Raw genomic sequence first — 21,115 nt, 5'->3', positions numbered from 1 at the left:
GAAAGAATGAGATTAAAATTATACAAGCAAAGGCAAATGTGTTGTATTACAGGGTCTTTCAATTCCTAGACCATCAGAACAGAACAGCCCAGTCCCCTGACCTCACCAAACATTCACCAAGGTTGAAGGGACCATCCACACTGTCAGGTTCCTTCGTGTGACACTTCTTGACCCTCCCCTTCCCCGAAAGTAGATGATAAAACAAAAAATAATTAGCATTTCTCATAAATTCAGTTGGTAAATCTAATAAAAATCAGTGACCACAGTGGACAGTCCCTTGAAGCAGTGATCCTGTTAACAGCATTTATGCTGGCTTTAATTTTCTTCCCCTAATTTAATTTAAGCAGGCAAGGTCAGATAACCACTGGCAGATTTGCAAGATTCAATCTTAAATAATGAAATGCATATCGAAACAGAACATACAGTTAATGAGAGGCACCAGTGCAAGGTCATTAACAGATAGATTGAGGCTAAATCACTGTCTGTATCGAGTCTTTATCCCTCCCCGATCAGTTGAAAAAACGCCCAACACATTTTGACAGCCACATACTCTGAAGTAAAATGTACATTCCTGCAACTGCCAAAGGGAACACAACAATATCACTATGAACTTATTTTCAATCCTTGCCAACTGTAACTCCTTTAAAATATGGCAGACAACCTCCACGAACCTTTGGATGTGTGAGCGGGGGGCGTCTCTTTTTGTTAGTAATGCCTGACAGGTGACCCTTCCTCATCATAACATTCTCATCGTGCTGTCTGTACTGGGCGCACTTTCGAACTGTCTCTCACTTTGCTGATCAGAAACTTAACATGTTGCACACCCATCATCCCCGATGTACCTTCCCAATGCCCAAATCAAGACTGGTCGGCACAGTATAGTGTTGGAGACTTTTCCACAAGATCTTAAAATCAAGAAATGTCGAATGACTGACCCTGTTTCCTATGTGCATTTTTGCATGCGTCTATGCCCCCTGCAGTGAGAGAATCACAGCTATTTATGACCATCTGGCTGGGGATATCCCTTCTTGTCTTAGTCCAAAATGACTAGATTCTAGGAGGGATTCACCACTGAGGGGGAGTTTGGCACCCTTTTTTGCATTGTTAGCTAACAGCTCAGGCACACTCCAATCACGCTTGTTCCACAAGCAAGCAACAAGTCAACACATCTCAGACCAAGTCCATCATCTTCCCAGAAGACATGTCCTCTGTTAAAGAATAGAATCCCTACAGTGTGGAAACAAGCCCAACAAATCCACAAGCCTATCAGCCCACCAACCCTCTGAAGAGTAACCCACCCAGACCCATTCCCCTTCCCTACTGTCCTATATTTACCCTTGACTAATGCACTTATCCTACGCACCCCTGAACACTGGCCAATTCACCTAACTTGCACATCTATGAATTGTGGGAGGACACCGGAACACCCAGAGGAAACCCACGCAGACATGTGGAGAAGGTGCAAACTCCACACAGACAGTCACCCGAGGCTGGAATTGAACCTGGCTCCCTAACGCTGTGAGGCAGCAGTGCTAACCACTCAGCCACCATGCCGCCCCGTTAAGCATCAGGCCAGACCCCCTCAAAACACTTCAAGCCCAGACCCTAACTTTTCTAGTTGTTTTGAGAAGGTGTAAAGTGGATATTCCAGAAGGTTTTAAACAGAACAGCATGTATTTACAGATAACAGCATGTATTTACAGATTACCGAATGAAACACCAACAAGAGAGAACAGAATATAGAATATCTTAACCTATCCAAAACCCAATAGGTCATCCCAATTTAATGACACAGTTCCAAATTCCTGCAACAATTCCCATAAACACACCTTAGCAAAAAAGATAAAATCAAACACAGGGTCTCACAGGAGAGAGATGACAGAGAGATTCAACACAGATCACCTTCTTTCAGCTGCAAAAAAGATGACTGCTTGCTAAAACCAAACCCAACCAGAGTAAAGCTAAGCTGGGAAAACTGGCCACTCCCCTTTCATTGTACAAGTGTTTTTTTTAAACCTGTAAGCCTTTTGCCTGAGGCAGTACCTGCAAGCTACAATTAAACTGGTCCTTGAACTCATCCAAACCAGACAGAATGGAACTTCTGCATTTATGACCTCCATGGAAAAAAACAAAGACAAACTAAACTTGTTAAAGGAGCATCTTCGTCACATCTCTCACCCTCAACCAAGCATCTTAACAGAGTATTTTCAGCTATCAGAATTCTCTTCCACAATAACTTGAAGTTTTTTATTTGTGGAAGGCATTAATTTACTTTCACTGACTTAACTGAATCTGTCTATGGCCTGCAGCTGTTTGCTCTTCAAATACTCAACTATCAAGACAATTCCTGCAAACCCCAAAGGTCTGCTGTGCTACTGTCCAAATCCTATGCTTTAACAGGATCACTGCTGTGAGATAAATATTACAAAAGAAAGCACTTTTCACAGACATCATGGTTATTCCCTGTTTATGATACTCAACTTGGACATGGTTAGAATGAAGGATATATGCCCGTTTTTTGGGGGGGACAAAAGGAAATGACCACCCAATCGACACCTTATATTGACACACAATATCTCATCAAGACATTGGATTTAGCATGTCGGGGGAATCCTATCTTTTAAGTCATGTCTTCAGCAGTATTTATAGTTTTGAAGTTGAGTGCTGCATTTCACCAACCTTCTCTTGGTTTGGCCAGTCCAGACAGCACACAGCCTCCACCTACCAGCAGTTCACACAGTTAAAAGTGAGTGGGGACAAGAGTATTCATCCATTTAGGATTAATTACATTTTTCCTTCCAAGTCTTAACAGAAGAAGGAACGGATTCTAATGTCATGAACTAATTTAAAAAGGTTAAGGAGTAGGATTATATAGACCTTATGCAGAGATTATACTTTGATTCTTCCAGTGGGCTGGAAGGGATACTTTTTTGCTGAAATCGACAACTTTTTTCCCTTTTTATTCTTCGAACTGCTCTTTGCATTCACCAATTTATAACTCAGTCACACAGAGATTCTCTCTGGAAAGACCAGGGTTAAGGACAATCCAAAGGGATTGTACAAATACATTAAGGACATAAGAGTAACATGGGAGAGAATAGAGCCCAGTAAAGACCAGCAAGGCTGCCTACTTGTGGAACCACAGGAGATGAGTGAGATACAAAATTACTATTTTGCATCAGTGTTAACTGTGGACAAGGATATGGAAGATATAGAATCTGGGGAAAGAAATAGCAATATCTTATAAATGTGCATAATAAAGAGCTGGTGGTGCTGGACATCTTAAAACATATAAAGGTGGATAAATCCTCAGGATCTAATCAGGTGTACCCCAGAACTCTGTGGGAAGCTAGGGAACTGATAGCTGGGTCCCTTGCTGAGATATCTGTATCATCGACAGTCACAGATGAGGTGCCAGAAAACTGGAGGTTGGCAAATGTGGTACCATTATTTCAGCAAAGTGGTAAGGAAAAGCCAGGGAACTATAGACCAGTGAGCCTGACATTGGTTGTTGGAGGGAATCCTGGGACATGATGTACATGTATTTGGAAAGGCAAGGATTGATTACGGATAGTCAGCATGCTTTGTGTGTGGGAAATCATATCTCACAAACATGACTGAGTTTTTTGAAGAACTAACAAAGAGGATTGATGAGGGAAGAGCAGTGGACGTGATCTATATGGATTTCAGTAAGGCATGCGACAAAGTTCTGCATGACAGACTGGTTAGCAAGGTTAGATCACATAAGAATTAAGGGAGAACTAGCTAGTTAGATACAGAACTGGCTCGAAGACAGAAGGTGGTGGTGGAGGGTTCCTTTTCAGACTGAAGGCCTGTGACCAACAGTCTGTCACAAGGATCGGTGCTGGGTCCAGTGCTTTTTGTCATTTCTATATAAGATCTGGATGTAAACATTGGAGGCATGGTTCGTAAGTTTGCAGATGTCATCCCAAATTGAAGGTCGAGTGGACAGTGAAAAAATTACTTCAGAGTACAGCCGGATCCTGATCAAATGGGCCAATGGGCTGAGGAGTGGCAAATGGAGCTTAACTTAGATAAATGTGAGGTGCTGCAGTTTGGAAAAGCAAATCAGAGCAAGACTTATGAACTTAATGGTAACATCCTGAGGGAGTGTTGCTGAATTAAGTGACCTTGAAGTTCAGGTTCATCGTTCCTTGAAAGTAGAGTCACACTTAGATCGGATAGTGAAGAGGGCATTTGGTATGCTTGCCTTTATTGGTCACTGCATTGAGTATAGGAGTTGGGAGGTCAGGTTGCAGCTGTTCAGGATGTTGGTGAGGCCACTTTTAGAATACTATGTGTAATTCTGGTCTCCCTCCTCCAGGAAGGATGTTGTGAAACTTGAAAGGGTTCAGAAAAGATTTACAAGGATGTTGCCAGGATTAGAGGGTTTGAGCACAGGGTGAGGCTGGAGCATCGGAGACCGAGGGGTGACCTCCGAGGCGTTTATAAAATCATTAGGGGCATGGATAAAATAAATAGAGGTCTTTTCCCCAAGTGGGGGAGTCCAGAACTAGAGAGTGTAGTTATAAAGACATCTGGATGTGTACATGAATAGGAAGGGTTTGGAGAGATATGGTAAAGATGCTGGGAAATGGAACTAGATTTATACGGGATATCTGGTCATCATGGATGGGTTGGACTGAAGGGTCTGTTTCCATGCTGTACAGCTCTATGACTCTATTAAGTTTAAGTTATTTCAAGAGATGCAAAGGGTGGCTGGTTGAATCCTGCAACTTAACTGAGACTTGAACCAGGAAAGCAAATATAGCACAGCCAGATCAAAGTTTCTCTGGCGTGCGCACAATGTTGTGAAGATGTCATCCACTGTGACAGACTTAACTACCCATTTGACAGTCAACTTGATTTCAGGTCTCAAGGTGTGCAAATGGTTTGCGCCCAATGGTGTGAGCATACTCCAGAATTATGTGGAACTGACAGAGTCCAAGTGGTTTACATGACATATCCATTCCATCCAACCAGGATTCATACAAGACCAGAATTGAATTTGAGTTAAGCAATCACAGTGATTTTTTTTCTGAAACAGACAGAATGAAATGACCATGATGTCTGATGTACAGGGTGCAGGTGACAATCTGGTAGAATCCAAAAATCCTACATTGTCACTGAAAATGACTGATTAAACAACTTACCTTGCATCTGCTTCACTGTAATATTCTCTGGCTACAATATCTTCAAAAAGCTCTCCTCCAGTAACCCTGCAGATAAAAAGAGACAATTGTTAACTCTGAACAGAGACGAGCTTTGAAGGATTCATGCTTTGGTATCAGCTGACCTCCTTTCCCATTCCTGCTGCTCAGGAGATTGGTCAATCTGATAAAATACTGCCAATAATGGAAATCTGAAATGAAGAGAGTAAGTCATGAACAGGAAACAGGAACTGGCAAAAGCACAGTGAACCAAACTGACTCCGTCTGTGCTGTGAGAATCAAAAGTCTTAAGATGGTAAAATAATATGGGCAGAAGGAATAAGAAACAAGTAAAGCAAAACAATAGCAGACATCAAGAACGCAAGCATGCTCCAAATATGTCACATCCTGTTTTGAGAAGAATAATCTTAAGAGACACACAAACTGATTACATAGTGACTTTAGGGTCAACAGTTTTTCAAATTTTGAATGATGACTGTTGTCTAGTTCCTCCTTAAAACAAATCAGACAACTTGAACCAGAATGTTATGAATGAATTTGCTCAGGTGTTCCAGAATACTGAAGCGGTCAAATCATTATGAATTCAAGCCAATATCAATGCACATCATTCCCAATTTTATGAGGAAAGAAGGTACAATAACCTTTAACACCAAACAAGCTATCTGTAATTCTATTTGTCCCTCAAGGTAACAACACTTCCCAAATCACTTGCAGTTTTATGCAGTCCTTGTCTCTCTGGCTCTGAATCTGGTCTGTGAAGCTTGCTTTCTCTTTTTCTCTCTTCAGATAGTCAGCTCGTCTCTGCCTCTTACCACGCTAGTCTCCTCAGAAAGCCTCCAGAAGATTCAAGAGAGTGGTTGCGAGAGCTTGGCCTGCAGGTGAACCCTATTTTTCTACAATTTTGGATGGTTTTCTGGAACTTTCTGCAGTCCTGGCCAATCAGGGAGACACACTTAATAGTTTGAAACATTGTCAATCATTTGAATGGCCTGCTACTGTTTGTTTCTTTGTGGAGCAGCACCTGGTGCCTCTCTGTCTGGGTCCTGCTTTGTTTGGTTGAGACATTCTTGAGGATATGTCTGTCCAGGGTAACAGTTGCCTTTCACATAATGGTAATGACATTAACACCTGGCTGCTGTGTTTCATAGAATCACCACTGTGTGGAAACAGGCCATTTGGCCCAACAATTCCACACCAACCCTCCAAAGAGTAACCCACCCAGACCCATTCCCATGCCCTCCTACTCTACCCCTGACTAATGTACCAAACCTACACATCCCTGAACACTGGGGCTTGGCCAATTCACCTAACCTGCACAACTTTGGATTGTGGGAAGAAACCAGAGCACCGACGAAATCCACACAGACACGGGGAGAATGTACCAACTCCACACAGACAGTTGCCCGAGGTTGGAATCAAATCCCGGTTCCTGGCACTATGCTGTCCCCTGGTGTGTGGGTTTTGTGACTTCACAGTTATACTTGGTTAATATACCCAGCATAGGAGAAAGTGAGGACTGCAGATGCTGGAGATCAGAGTTGAAAAATGTGGCGCTGGAAAAGCACAGGTCAGGCAGCATCCAAGAAGCAGGGAAAGTGACGTTTCAGGTATAAGACCTTCATCAGGAATGTGGGGGTAGAGGAAGGTAATGGATAGATGTAGGTGGGTGGGGGGAAGTAATGGTGGTAGGTCAGAGAGGAGGGTGGAGCATATAGTTGGGAAGGAAGATGGACAGGTAGGACAGTTCAAGAGGGTGGTGCCAAGTTGGAGATTTGGATCTGGGAATAAGGTGGGGGGAGGGGAGATGAGAAAACTAGCGAGGTCAACATTGATGCTGTGTGGTTGTACGGTTTCAAAGCAGAAGATGAGGTGTTCTTCCTCCAGGTGAAGGGTACAGCCAGCATGCCTTGCAGTTTGGCCAAGTTAACAATCCATGTTTTAACAGCCAGGAGGCTGCCACATGCCCATGCCTAGACCATAGTTCACTCCAAACTCTTGCGGCAGTGGTCATTTTCCTTGTATGAACATAGGGCACAGAACGCTGAAGGACCATGAAGAAGATCAGAGAGAAGGTTAAGCTGTCAGATGAAATTCCCTGGCGCGTGCAGGGATTTTAAATCGCTCCTTTGCATCAGCCTCCAGTGCTGACGACGACGCTATGTGATCAATACCACACTGAAAAGCTGATATTCAAATCAAATGTGTCAAACTAAATGCAGATGAATTTTTAATAAGAATTAGTGATTTCTAAATGATCACTGCTGGCATTCATCCACAGGTGCTCCATGAGCCACTTGAATGCATTAAACTTGAGGCTGTAGTCTGGCATCAGTGTCACTGACAGGAAAGAAGCCCATGCATAACCCATCCTTCAAAATGTCCAAACCCAGGAAACTGCACACTCACATATTAGGCTTGGTGCCTAAGAAAGAATTATTGGTGGTAAATAACACATTCAGCTTGACCAAGAAAGAAATGTGACACTGTATTCATGCACTGCATTGAAGGAGAAATGGCCTCTCGCAACAAGCTTGTTGAAATATTTGAAAATTTTCCAAGTTAATACATGTTGGAAGCCATGTCCACATTGACGGTTAAGACTTTCAAAGGGCATGCACAACACTTGTTACTCAGGTCCTTAATTGGTTGAGATCTTTATTTGCTTCCTGGAGACAGTAATTGGTTGCTGTGCAGGGAGACTACTCAGAACGAGAAACCCACATCTGTATCAAGGCATTGGGGCAACTGTCCCCCCTCAAGCTTGTGCATGACATGAAGGCAGACGTGAGGAATGTTGGGTCAGCCACCATCCTACTAAATGGCAGAGCAGGTTCAAAGTGTTGAACAGCCTACTTCTGTTCCTATTTCTCATGTCTTTGAGCCTTCAAATGGACAAGAGAATTCATGGAGGTGTGTGCACCGGGGCGAACAGATGCTTCTTAATGTAGGTCACTGTCATGACAAACAGCTGGGTTGGGCATCTCCAAACAGGTTGTGTCTTCAAGATTTCTAAGTGGGAGATTAACCAGAGATGATCATTCACTAGTCAGTGATGGCCTCATATAGGTGACACAGTAATTTCAAAGCTAAAAACATTATAATGTCTCGTTAAAGCGATTAAATAGAAAGCTAAAAATATCCTTTTGAGAATCAAAGTCAGAGCCTTTCTCAATTACCACATCAAATTTGGTTCCTTTTGTGATGTGATATATGCAGGCCTCAGTATAAATCTACAAAAGGACTTCAATGTGGATCCACAGTTTCAAGGTCATCAGTAGAAAGGTTGTTTTTTCACTTCAGAAAAGCCAAAATGTGGACTTATTGGAAAGATCCATATAAAACAGTCAGAGTATGATATATAGACCTGGTGGATTCCAGAAAATTTTTGGTGGACCAGGGAACATGACTTAAGTAATGTAAGCAGAGGACTAAATGAAATACAATGAGGTGCTTCTTTTTGCAGAATGTCAAATGATCTCCAGTTCTCTGCCAATGTGTGGTAAAACCATCTTGAGTAGAAAAACATGGCAGATGCAGAACATGGTTAAACGTCCAAATTACGTTCTACACTGTGGTATCAAAACAGAAAAGCAGAATATTACTGAAATAGTGGTATATTGTGACATATGGATGCACAAAGGGACATGGTACCCAGGTCTGCCCAAGTCAGTGAAAAGTAGATAATCAATTAGGAAGGCAATAAAAAATCGTTTCAAATTAGCCTGCTCAAAGAAATGTTATTACACACTTCTGGTGCAGGATGGTCTTGAACTGGGCCTTCTGGATCACCACCATTGCACCAATAAGAGTTTGTCTCAGAAATTAGGATGTTGGCCGGCACTGCAAAAGGATTCCAGTTCAGAAACAGGAACGTCTTCCTGCAGTTATACAGGGCCTTGGGGAGACTACACTTGGCAGTATTGTATCAAGTTGGTCTCTCGACCGAAAAAAGAACAGGGATGGACAGCAGCAAAGGTTCACTCAGCAACGCCTGTTTTCACTCAAATTTAGAAGATGAGAAGGGATCTGACTGAAACATATAAAATTCTAACTGGCTGGGCAGGCGAGATGCAGGGAGAACATTTCCCCTGGTTGGGGTTTCTACAATCAGGGGTAGCAGTCACAGGTTACAGTGTAAACCATTTAGGACAGAGATGAGGAAATGTGTCTTCTCCCAAAGCAGAGTGATCCTGTGGAATTCCCTACCACAGAAGGCCAAGTCCCTAAATATATTCAAGAAATAGAGATATTTCGTCAGACGTTGAAGGCATTAAGGGGGGGTTTGAAGTGAAAACAGTAATATGGCATTGAGATACAAGTTCTGCCATTATCATATTGAACGGCAAAGCAGGATTAAAGGGCAAAGGGTCGCCTCTTGCTCCTGGTTTTAATGATTTACAGTCTCCGTGCAAACAGTCTCAGAGTCAGGTCAAGATTGGCTGCGTGTGGCTGTCAACATGAATATAGATTGGACTTTGGAGACTTGAGTCTTACAAAACATCGCTCATAATTTTCAAATGTTTAAGAGTTTCCCCATCAAATCACCCAAAGCTCCTTTTTTCCCTTTTATTTTGACACGGAGATGAATGAATAGGTCAAATGTCCTCATGATGTTAGTTGAGGGAAACCAAATGAACCAGCAGAAAAATATACATACAGAAAAAGACATGGGTCACTGACCCATTCAGTGATGTTCTTTCACTGATTTCATCCCATAAGACCAAGTCGTGCCTGCAGCTGTCTGGTGATCAAACTGCTGTGCAGTAATAAAATCCACACTTGGTGATCAATGACTGATGGTCAAGTTCTCTGAACAACGGCCAAATATGAAACAGGCACACAAATGACTGTCTCATTGCAACATGCACCTTTGAGATGATGAGTAGTTCTCCCATGTGCACACATTGCTAAAAGCCAACTTTCAGTTGACAAAAGCCATAAATGGATTTCGTCCATGAACCTGCCTGCTTAAAAGGCTATCCCGGTGACTCCTTCACACCAGTGTAAAATCTATTTAGAGTCCACATCTGTCAAATCATAGTTACCTTTTCAAGTTGTTTAAGCATTTTTATCATGTGATCATCACAAGTTACCAGGCGATGGCAACGCATGAAAAATGGACCATGGTTATTGGGTATGATTCAATAGCTTTGAAACATCTAAACTTGTACTGCATGTTGCTGCGTGAGTTCTGCAAGTTATGGCACAATTTGCCACAAGTCTTGCAGGAGCGAAGGTGCCCCAGTAATCAACAAAACTGGGAGAGCTCAAGTGAACAACAACTTGCAGTCCAGTAACAATTGTGAATTAGTAAAATGCTCCACAGCACTTCACAAGAGAGATATGAAACAAAATTTGGCACTGAGCCATATAAGAAATATAAGTATTGCTGACCAGAAGTAGAAGGTTTGAGAAATGTTTTAACACAGGTCGGAGGGGCAGAGTGTTTTAATAAGGGAATTCCACAGCTTAAGGACTCCAAGCAAACTGGCTAACACTTGAAAGATCAAAAGAGTAAGTGAGAATCTCACTGAGAGATTCAAGATGGCAGCAGAGTAGCAGGGCTGCATGCAGGTCATGCCTGGGGCTCATCCACTCCCGCATGCTCTCCTTTTTTTCTTTCTACTTCTACGCTTTTCCTTCATTTTCTTCCTTTTGATTTTCTTTTCTGTGCAGCCTTTTGCAGTGGTTTAGTCAGTGAAATCGGCATGACAGCTAAAGCAGGACGTGCACGGAATGGTAACTCCTCCTGGCATTCAGAGGCAACAGCAGACGTGGTTCCTCACAGAGACTGGAGGTGGTGGCAGCAGCAGCAGCATCAGGGATGTTCTCCCTGCATTCGGGGCTGACAAAGGAGGTGAACCTTCTCCAACAATTGGAGCTGGTGGTGATGGCAGTAGCCTTTTAAAGTTGGCGGTGCCGGCAAGGCGATATATCAAAGGAGAGCAACCAGAGCAGAACTCTTAGCAAAACAGCGTCCGTGACGGCCTGGTCTGTCAGCAAACCAATGACCCCTGGTTGCGGGGCATGTGGGTTCAGCATGGGACCCGGCAGCAGCGGCAGCAGGATGGGCACAGCACCAAAGAGATGGTGCCCAAAGCGTGGTGAGTCCAAGCTTGGGTCCGGCACAGGCAGTGGAAGGGGGTTGGTGCCACAGGTGTTGTTTGTGAGCTGGCTCAGGGCTCAAAACTCTTTTCAGTTGTATCTTTTCTGCTTTTTATTCTTAAACTATTCAAAATGGCGCCACATTCTGGCAAATGTTGAAGTTGTCACTCCATTTACTGTACTATTCACTAAAAAATGCGAGTGACAATAAATAAATTATTCATTGAAGTTACAGAGCCAGCCAAAACAAAGAGAAACCTGTCGACTGGCACAAAAGCCTAAAGGAAGACAATTTTACCATTCCTCTTCAAGACTCTGCTGTCTTTAGTGACAGAGTGTGTATGTGTTTGTCTCTGTGAGCATTCTGCAGTGAGTTAGGTTTCTGTCTGCATCCATGTTTGTGTGGGTGTGCGCATGACCATCCGTCTGACTGTCCATCTGTGTGTCTCTGTGTGTATGTGTTGCAGTGCAGATTTTTCTCCATTGAATTCCTTTTCTAATTTGTGATAGTAAGAACTGATCTAACGAATGAGCAATATGAGGCAGTGACACTGAACAATTCCTTCGTTGTCTGCAGACAAATGAGTAAGCAGCATAAAAAGGATCTTGCAGAATATGCTGGAAAACTGAAGATAATCACTGATTTACTATCAAGTCCAGATGCACATTTTCCCTCTGTCTCCATGTACACTGTACTGTGATCTGTTGACACATTTGCAATCTGGGTTGTTTGCACTGTCTCTGTAAATGCTGTTGCATTCTGCTTAGAAGTGGCTGGGGGCCATTCATATTCTGATGGTATGTTGAGGGTACAGAGTATAACAGGAAAAGAAGGGCTACAGATTGTTCTCAGCCCAATACATTCCATCTTGCAATTCTGGAAACATGTACATGTCTGCTGTGAGGTAAACAGTGTGGGAATTAAAAATCAGTGGTCATGTTGTTGGCTAAATTATTCAGAGGAATAGACTGCATATGCCAGAGACATGACTTCAACTCTTACCACTGCAGCAAGGTAAAATAACTCCTCAGAGGCCAGTATCCCACCACCAAGTCACCCTTTATTTCGGGTTACTCAAGTCGAGTCCTTGCCCCGAATCCAGCTTCCTCAGGGTGAACAGAATCTCTGACATTCCTGTTTATGTCTATCAGCCAGGGCTCCTTGATTAGACCAGATTTAACAGATTTGAAAAGTGTGGCACTGGAAGAGCACAGCCGGTCAGGCAGCATCCGAGAAGGTAAAGAGTGAAGGGCTATTCAGCCCAAAGCGTCGACTCTCCAGCTCCTCAGATACTGCCTGACCTGCTGTGCTTTTCCAGCGCCACACTTTACGACTCTGACTCTTCAGCATCTGCAGTCCTCAATTTCTCCAAGATTAACAGCCCCCATCAGGGAACTCAGATTCCAAGAGATCCACATGATCCAAACAGTTCACACAGGGTGTTACATGTATTTCATCAATCTCAAATAAAAACTGACCTCGTCTCAATAACGGGCACTATGAAACTGCCAATTCATAACCCTCAAACATTGAAGGAAGGAAATGTGCCATTCTGATTTGGTGTGCCACGTGACTGATTAGCAAATGGGCTGGAAAGTCATGAAGCTGTATCAAGCCAATGCAGTGAAGGTAAAAATACCAAGTTACCAAAGCTGCACAAGGTGGCATGCTTGCTCAACAGTGACGGCAGCATGCTACAAACAGAGTGAAATGACACCCAAACCAACTGATCATTCAAAGCTCTGCAGTCTAGTCACAAGTGGTGGTCAACAATTCAAAACTGAACTGGTGCAATCGTTGCACAAGCATCTCGATCATCTGACGGCAAAGCCCAGCATGTCAGTGCAAACAAGACTGAAGCATTTGGAACCAGCTTCAGTGAGAATATCAAATGTCACAGTGACAATGACCTCCTGTCGATGTCTCCAGCAGCACAGACATCAGTCTTCAACCATCTCACTGCTGTCTTCAGTCAGTTTGCCTCACAATAAATAATAGCAAGCAATGACTCAAGACAGCACATTCAGCAAAGGCCAAGCACAACAGTTGCAATGCTGAAAACTTATGCTTGAGAACCAGTCATGTCCAGAGCTGGCACCCACCAGCAATATGTGAAATTGACCAGAAATGTTCTGACCTTAAAAATGCAGGACAAATCCAGCCTGATTATTTACTGCCCCATCAGGTTATGTTCAATCACAAGCCAAGTGACACAAAGTCGTATCAACCAAACTGAACTTATACAGCAATAACCTGTTCATCAATGCTCAATTTAGTTTTCGTCAGGCCACCTTGTTCCAGACACTCTCCAGTGCCCTAGCATGATTGAAGTCAATATCATCAAAAGGGAAAGTATCCAATGACTGGAGTCATATCTAGCACAAAGGAAAATGGTTGTAGCTGCTGGAGTCCCAGAACATCTCTGCAAGAGTTTCTCAGAGTTATGTCCTTGGCCCAACCATCTTCAGGTGCTTCACTAATGACCTTCCCACCAGCGTCAGGCCAGAAATGGCCATGTTCACTGATGACTGCACAGTGTTCAGTATCATCTCCAACTGCTCAGAAACTGCAGTAGTGCACAAAGATTTGGATGATGTTCAGGCTTGGGCTGAGAATTTGAAAGTGACACTCACACTGCGAAAATGCCAGGCAATGATACTCCCAAGAAAAAGGAATTGACCTCTCTTTGACAATGAGTCACATTACCGAAACTGAACGCCCAATCAGCAACATTGTGGGGAGTGACCACTGGCCAGAAATGCAAATGTACAGCCATATCCCAAGAGCTGGTCAGTTTCTGGCAATTTGCAACAGAATGAAGTCACCTGTCCACCATCTCTGTGGCACAAATCAGGAGTGTGATGGAATATTCCACACTCGCCTGGATGGATCCAGCTCCAAAACACTCAAGAAGCTTAACATCAGAACTCGGAGCAGGAGTAGGCCATCCGGCCCATCGATCCTGCTCTGCCATTCGATAAGATCATGGCTGATCTTTTCGTGGATTCAGCTCCACTTAGCCACAGTCCACCCTTAATTCCTTTACTGTTCAAAAATTCTATTTGAGCTTTACTGAAGTAGCATCAATCACTTTACTGGGCAGGTAATTACACAGATTTACAACCCTCTGGGCGAAGAAGGTCCTTCTCAACTCAGTCCTAAATCTCCTCTCCCTAATTTTGAGGCTATGCCCTTTAGTCCTTGTCTCACCTGTCAGTGGAATAATCCTCTCTACTTCTATTTTATCTATTCCCTTCATAATTTTATATATTTCTGTGAGATCCCTCCTCATTCTTCTGAATTCCAATGAATATAATCCCAGTCTACTCAGTCTCTCCTTATAAACCAACTCCCTCGACTCCAGAGTCAACCTAGTGAACATTCTCTCACACCATCGATTGCCAGTACATTGTTTCTCAAGTAAGGAGACCCAAAGTGCACATAGTACTCCGGGTGTGGCCTCACCAGCACCCTGTACAGCTGCAACATAACCTCCCTGCTTTTAAACTCAATCCCTTTACCAATGAAGGACAAAATTCCATTTGCTTTCCTAATTACTTGTTGTACCTGCAGACCAACCCTCTGTGATTCGTGCATGCTGCAACTTTGTACCATTCAAGTAATATTTCTTTTTACTGTTACTCCTATCAAAATGGATGGCTTCACATTTATTAACATTGTATTTCATCTCCCTGACCTTTGCCCACTCACCTAAAGTATCTATGTTTCGTCTGCACAGTTTCACAGTCCTCTGCACATTTAGCTCTGCCACGCATCTTAGTGTCATTTGTCAACTTTGACATACTACACATAGTCCCCAACTCCAAATCATCAAAATAAATTGTGAGTAATTGTAGTCCCAACACTGATCCCTGAGGCACACCACTCGTTGCTGACTGCTGACCAGAATAACACTCATTTATTCCCACTCTTTACTTCCTGATGCTATGCATTTTTACCTGATGCAGCAGCCTCTTGTCAAAGGTCTTTTGGAAATCTAGGTACACCACATTTACTGGGTCCCCGTAGTCCATCTTGCTCGTAATGTCTTCATAGAATTCCAAAAGATTTGTTAAGCATGACCAGTCCTTCATGAACCCAGGCTGCATCTCCCCAACGGGACAATTTCTATTCCCTCTGACAGAGGTTAAGCTAACCAGACTCTAAGTCCCCACCTTTTGTCTACTTTCACTTTTAAACAGTGGCATCACATTTGCTGTTTTTCAATCTGCCGGAACTGTCCTAGAACCCTCCAACCACAAGGGATGAATGCAGATTTCTCCAGCTTTCTCATTTCCCCTCCTCCCACCTTATCTCAGTCCCAACCCTCAGACTCAGCACCGCCTTCTTGACCTGCAACCTTCTTCCCGACCTCTCCGCCCCCACCCCCTCTCCGGCCTATCCCCCTCACCTTAACCTCCTTCCACCTATCGCATTACCAACGCCCCCCCCCCCCCCCCCCCCCAAGTCCCTCCTCCCTACCTTTTATCTTAGCCAGCTTGGCACACTTTCCTCATTCCTGAAGAAGGGCTTATGCCCGAAACGTCGATTCTCCTGCTCCTGTGATACTGCCTGACCTGCTGCGCTTTTCCACCAACACATTTTTCAGCTCTGATCTCCAGCATGTGCAGTCCTCACTTTCTCCTGTCCTACAGTCAAGCCAAGTTTGGAAAATTATCACACGTGCGCTTGCTATTTCTCCCACCATCTCTTTTAGTGCCCTGGGATGCATTCCATCAGGGCCAGGAGACTTGAATACCCTTAGCTCCGTTCGCTTGCCCAACACTACATCTTCTGTAATAATGATTGTTTCCAGGTCCTCACCTACCTTAGTCGCTTTGTCAATTACTGGCATGTTATTAGTGTCCTCCGCTGTGAAGACTGACACGATATACCTATTCAATACTTCAGCCTTTTCATCATATCCCATAGCTGAACACCCCTTCTCATCTTCTAAAAGACCAATATTTACTTTAGCCACTCTTTTTCATTTTACATATTTATAGAAACTTTTGCCATCTGTCTTTACATTCTGTGCTCATTTTTTTTTTCTTTATAGTTTGTTTTGTGGCTTTCTGTTGACCTTTAAAGCTTTCCCAATCTTCTAGTTTCCTGCTGATCTTGTTTCCCTGGTTCTCATCATGAAGAGAAAGAAGCCAGGCCATCATTGTTTGTTTACTTTCAAAGGAATGTTGACGTCCATTCAACCTGTGATGATCTGGAGACAATGTGATGCTGATGGTAAAGAAAGCAGTTCAGTGTCAGCCTCACTATCCAATAACTGAAATGCTTGGAAATGGGCAAACATCAATTTGAATGACAGTACTCAGCCATCAGCACATCAGAAATTACAACATGACGCAGTGCAGAAGCTATTCAATCCATCACAGGTCCAAGTGGAAATTATGACAGAGATCAGGACTATCCTACAAAGTTGTCACTTAAAGTGAAAATGTTAGGAGGAACCTCAGACTATTAACAAGGATTTACAGGATTATACAATATTCAGCTCACAATTTTATTAAGTTTGAATTATCTCCCACAAGCACACCACCCCCAGTAGATTAGTACTCACAAGTCAAACACGAGGTAGTGAAATCCTTCTTCCGATATGCTGTCATGGAGACGAACTGAAAAAGAAAGCAATTTTACATTAAGCTTTAAACATTTGACTTCATAAACAATGCTCACTGAACACTTACATAAAAGGACAAGCTGTTGATGCATGTCACACGCAACTAGATGAGTATAAGCACAGGAATGAGAAGCCTTTGTGTCCATAGCCCCTGAGTACTTACTGGTCTTTATCACACTAATTATCCTGTTGGCTTTCCCTTGTATCTTTGGTCCCTCACATCCTATGAATGTTTTCTGGTAACCTGCAACAATTTACAACTGATTTATGAGTAAAACTAGATCATTTTCCTCACTTGTGTGATCTTTCCTAAATTTATTATGAGACCAATAGGAATGTGTAGTAAGCAGTACATTCTTGACCCCCCAAATCTGCTTCCCCATTCGATCAAGGCACGGTCAATGTTTATCTTCCAGCCAGTATTATCCATTCATGGTCTACATACCTTGATACTTTGGCCATAGATTTATCAAGAACAATTGTGAAAACTTCAGTTGTTTCACATCCACAGGTTTTAAAAGAAGGAAGCATCAGAAATTTCTAACTTTGATTAATTGGTTATATTCTAAAATAGTTTAGCTTTAATTTTCAGATAACAAGTCTGGATTCTGTCACACAAAGAAATAGCTTCATGGTGTCCAGTCTATTGGACAGTAATCTGATCATCCTCAAGCCTCTCTGCTCAAAGGAGGCTTATGCAACATGTTCTCAAAATTTAACCTTTTAAACCATGGCACAATTCTGGTAAAGCTGTCCAGTCATATTGCTGAGCTCAACAAATGTGGTGAAGATTTGATGTCCAACAAAGATGCTGTAATCCAGATGAGGTCTCACCGAGGCTCTACATACAAGCAGCCTGCAATTCCAAACCTCTCAAATGATTCTCAAATTTTCCTGTACAATATAAATAACAATACATCCCCAGGGACTGTTGGCTTACAATTCCTGGCCCTGATTAGCTCAACTTCCAAACATGAGCGGGCCAACTACAGGGTATGTTCATGTCTTGCACTCTTCAACTGACAAAACCATCATAAAAAGGGAGAAAACACAAGATTTTAATCAAACCTACTGCTTTCTACCATCATCTACTTTTTACTTTCGGTCAGGAAGTTAAAGAATTCAAGGGCATAGCACCTGACCTTTAGATTTTGGTGACTCCATCACCCACTGACTATAGTATCCAAGCAACTCAATTGTGTTGTTCAAACCTGAGTACATTCAAGACTGAGACTGACTGATTTTGGACACCAAGGAAATCAAGCAATATAGGGAAAATGACAAAGCAAGCTTGAGTAGCAACATGGCTTATTTCCACTCCTATTTGTTCTGCAAACTCAGCAATTGATGGTGAGTCCACAAAACATTTTTATTAGTTGACCTTGGAATTGGCACAGAATAAATTGGACATTTCAGAGAAAAAGGTCAGGAAAGTGAAAGAACCATGCATTCAATAAATTAAACCATGTGCTCAGTGAGAGTCTGTGGACAGCGTATTACACTCTTTAAAATGCGGTGATACAAAGCAGAACACATCTACTTTGGTCACCTCTCTGATCATGTGGAAAATGAAAATATGTCAATCAAGAAACAAATGATATTGCAGTATCTACACATCCCAATGAACCATGGAATACAATTTGCCAAACTTACTTTCCCCTTGATCTGTTTTCACCAATGTGGGACAAATACAAACCCAAGTCATGGAAGAATGGCAGTGTCTTAAATCTAGCTGATAGAGTGACATCTTTTCTGAAGACTCTTAAGAGATGCACTTCACCTTCAGGGCACCCCAAATCATTTTAAAAGCACTGAACTCCTTTCTACAGCAAGTAATACAGGAAGTATGGCAGCCACATCTCAAAAACAGCAGTAACAAAGTGATGTGTCATTTTTGTGATATTGATTAAGGGTCAGTATTGTTTGGCCACCAGGGAAAACTCTCCAACTGGTCACTGAGCAAATCCATCTGAGCCCATCTGCCCATATTAGGGGTCAGATGGAGCCCAAACTCCATATATCATAGCCAAAACAGCATCCTGAAGAGTGCAGTCTAAACTCAGTCCCGCAAAAACAAATTTACTTGTAGATTTGATGTTGAAGACTCTGGAGTGGGATCTGAAACTATAACCGTCTGATTCAGAGGCAGGACTGCTCCCCACAGAGATATGGTTAAGACCAACAATGAGGCTCGTGTTTTTGCATGTCAACCTCCAACTGAGCAATGAAAATCCTGCTCAGATTCTCCATTTCATTCTTGTTTCCATGGACACCATCTCGTTGCTGTAATTCTAATGGATAGTGCACATGTTACCGTCAAAATGCCTTTCAGATGGGGCGAGGTCAGACTGTGATGCATGAACTAACCTCTGAATGACCCATTCACATCCTACAGAATATTTGGCATAACCAGCTCAGCAAAAGCACACAATTTTCATGTGTTGGTTCAGAAAGATGACTAGAGATTGTGCAGATCTGCTGCCAATCTGCTTTTAAATTAGTGAACAGCACAGCTTGACTGCGTTGAAGGGAGAAGGAAGGTAATAAGTATTCCACAGTCAGACCTTTGTGTTCTTAAGTAGAAGAGAAACTACTTAACATCCTACTCAATGTAAACAGACGGGACTACGCAAAAGGAACACGGATTTCACACACTGATGTAAATGCTGATTTAATATCACTACAGCAAAGTGTTACCATGACCATTTATAAATAATTGCACCGACAGTTCTCTTCAGGGTGTTAATTTCCACCACCTCATTCCCGATGGAGCATCAAATCATCATTCATAGCTGTGCACATGTTGGGGAACAAAACATTTTCCACAATATTTCATTACAAATTACCAAAGGTGTTTCGAGCCATCAGTCATCATTGGGGAGGGGCGAAATTGAGATGGAGAACAAAATCACTGGCTTTTACCAAAAAACATCAGAAAGAATCCTCACCTGAAGTGGGAAATATGAAACACGTCATATCTTTAAAAAACTGACCAAATTAAAAGCTGCAACTATCCAAGGCTTTTGAGCTTCCACTTAGACCATAGACTTTCCCGCACATTGCCAAGGTGAAAGCTAGAGAACATCAAACTCATTTCTTTCCTCTCCACTTGATCATCAACAGGGGAGCAAAATCCCCAGGAGGTGGAACAGTCTTTTACACTGCTTAAGCAGGTGTTGAGGGCAGAGGGATTTCATCCTTAGCACTTGGGCTAAATAAGACCAATAATTAGATGGTTTAAAAATAATGTTGCCAAGGTCTCAGCCATCGTGAGTCAAAGTAATTCAAGCACAAAGAAGACCATTTGGCCCTTTATGCTTCTGATGGGTGTTTCAAGGAGCTATCTAATTTGTCATAGAGTACGGTTATCTTCCCAAGTCAAGAATATACCCCATTCCTTTACCCAAGTTGCTGCTGACACGGTCTGTTCAGGCAATGCATTCCACATTACAGTGCATTCAGGCAAAAACTAACTGCTTCAAGTTTTACTCAAACACAGTGGGAAGTGTGCACTACATTGCACCTCTGCTTCTTCTGCTAATTACCTTCAATCTCTATCCTCTGGTTTCAGGTCCTCCTACTACTCTAAGTCAGACAACACCAGGTGATAGTACTTTCAAACAAACCTGTTGGACTATGTTTCAGAGCTTTGCTCCTTCATCAGGTAGCTAGTGGGGCAGGATCATAAGACACAGAATTTACAGCACAAGATCACAGGTCATGCAACTAATAGACATCTGACATTCTATAAGTTCCTACTTTGGAAATAGAACCACTGTGATTCAAGATTGGAATACAGATAGAATCTAACCTCACACCTGTAATGCATTGTCTGAGCTGAGATGTCACTTTTTTCATATAAAACCTTAAGTTATCTTGGGAATATCACTTGAAAGAAGTTCTGGGATTTACATATGAATGAACTGAAACCTGCAACCCATTCTAAAAGTTCAAAGACTTGAAGTCAATCTAGGTTCGTTCAATATACCATATCAGTTGCATGACACTGTGATCTTGTGCTATAAATTCTGTGTCTTATAATCCTGCCCCACTAGCTATCTGACAAAGGAGTAGCACTCCAAAAGTTAGTATTTCCAAATAAACCTGTTACTTGACAGTTTTCAACCCAAACCTGGACACTGTCCATGTGTACTTGCATTTGGACAAGACTGTTTCAGTAGC

At 42.6% G+C, this 21,115-nt stretch overlaps 1 protein-coding gene across 50 annotated transcripts in view; it reads right to left on the bottom strand.

Moving 5' to 3' along the window:
• The window catches only part of camk2b2 (calcium/calmodulin-dependent protein kinase (CaM kinase) II beta 2), a 264,708-nt gene that overhangs the window by 134,953 nt on the left and 108,640 nt on the right, over nt 1-21,115 (bottom strand). For all 50 annotated transcript variants that reach the window (XM_043681403.2, XM_043681412.2, XM_043681409.2 and 47 more), the window contains exons 4-5: nt 16,874-16,928; nt 5,175-5,240 (exon numbers count right to left, since the gene is read on the bottom strand). In XM_043681403.2, coding sequence (XP_043537338.1) covers nt 5,175-5,240; nt 16,874-16,928 — 121 coding nt within the window. The remainder of the gene's footprint in view (nt 1-5,174; nt 5,241-16,873; nt 16,929-21,115) is intronic.

This window comes from Chiloscyllium plagiosum, unplaced genomic scaffold (genome assembly GCF_037043375.1).
Source record: "Chiloscyllium plagiosum isolate Xiang-an unplaced genomic scaffold, Cpla_swu_hap1 HiC_scaffold_48, whole genome shotgun sequence".
Classification (NCBI taxonomy): Eukaryota; Metazoa; Chordata; class Chondrichthyes; order Orectolobiformes; family Hemiscylliidae; genus Chiloscyllium; species Chiloscyllium plagiosum.
This window is presented reverse-complemented; position numbering and strand designations above follow the sequence as displayed.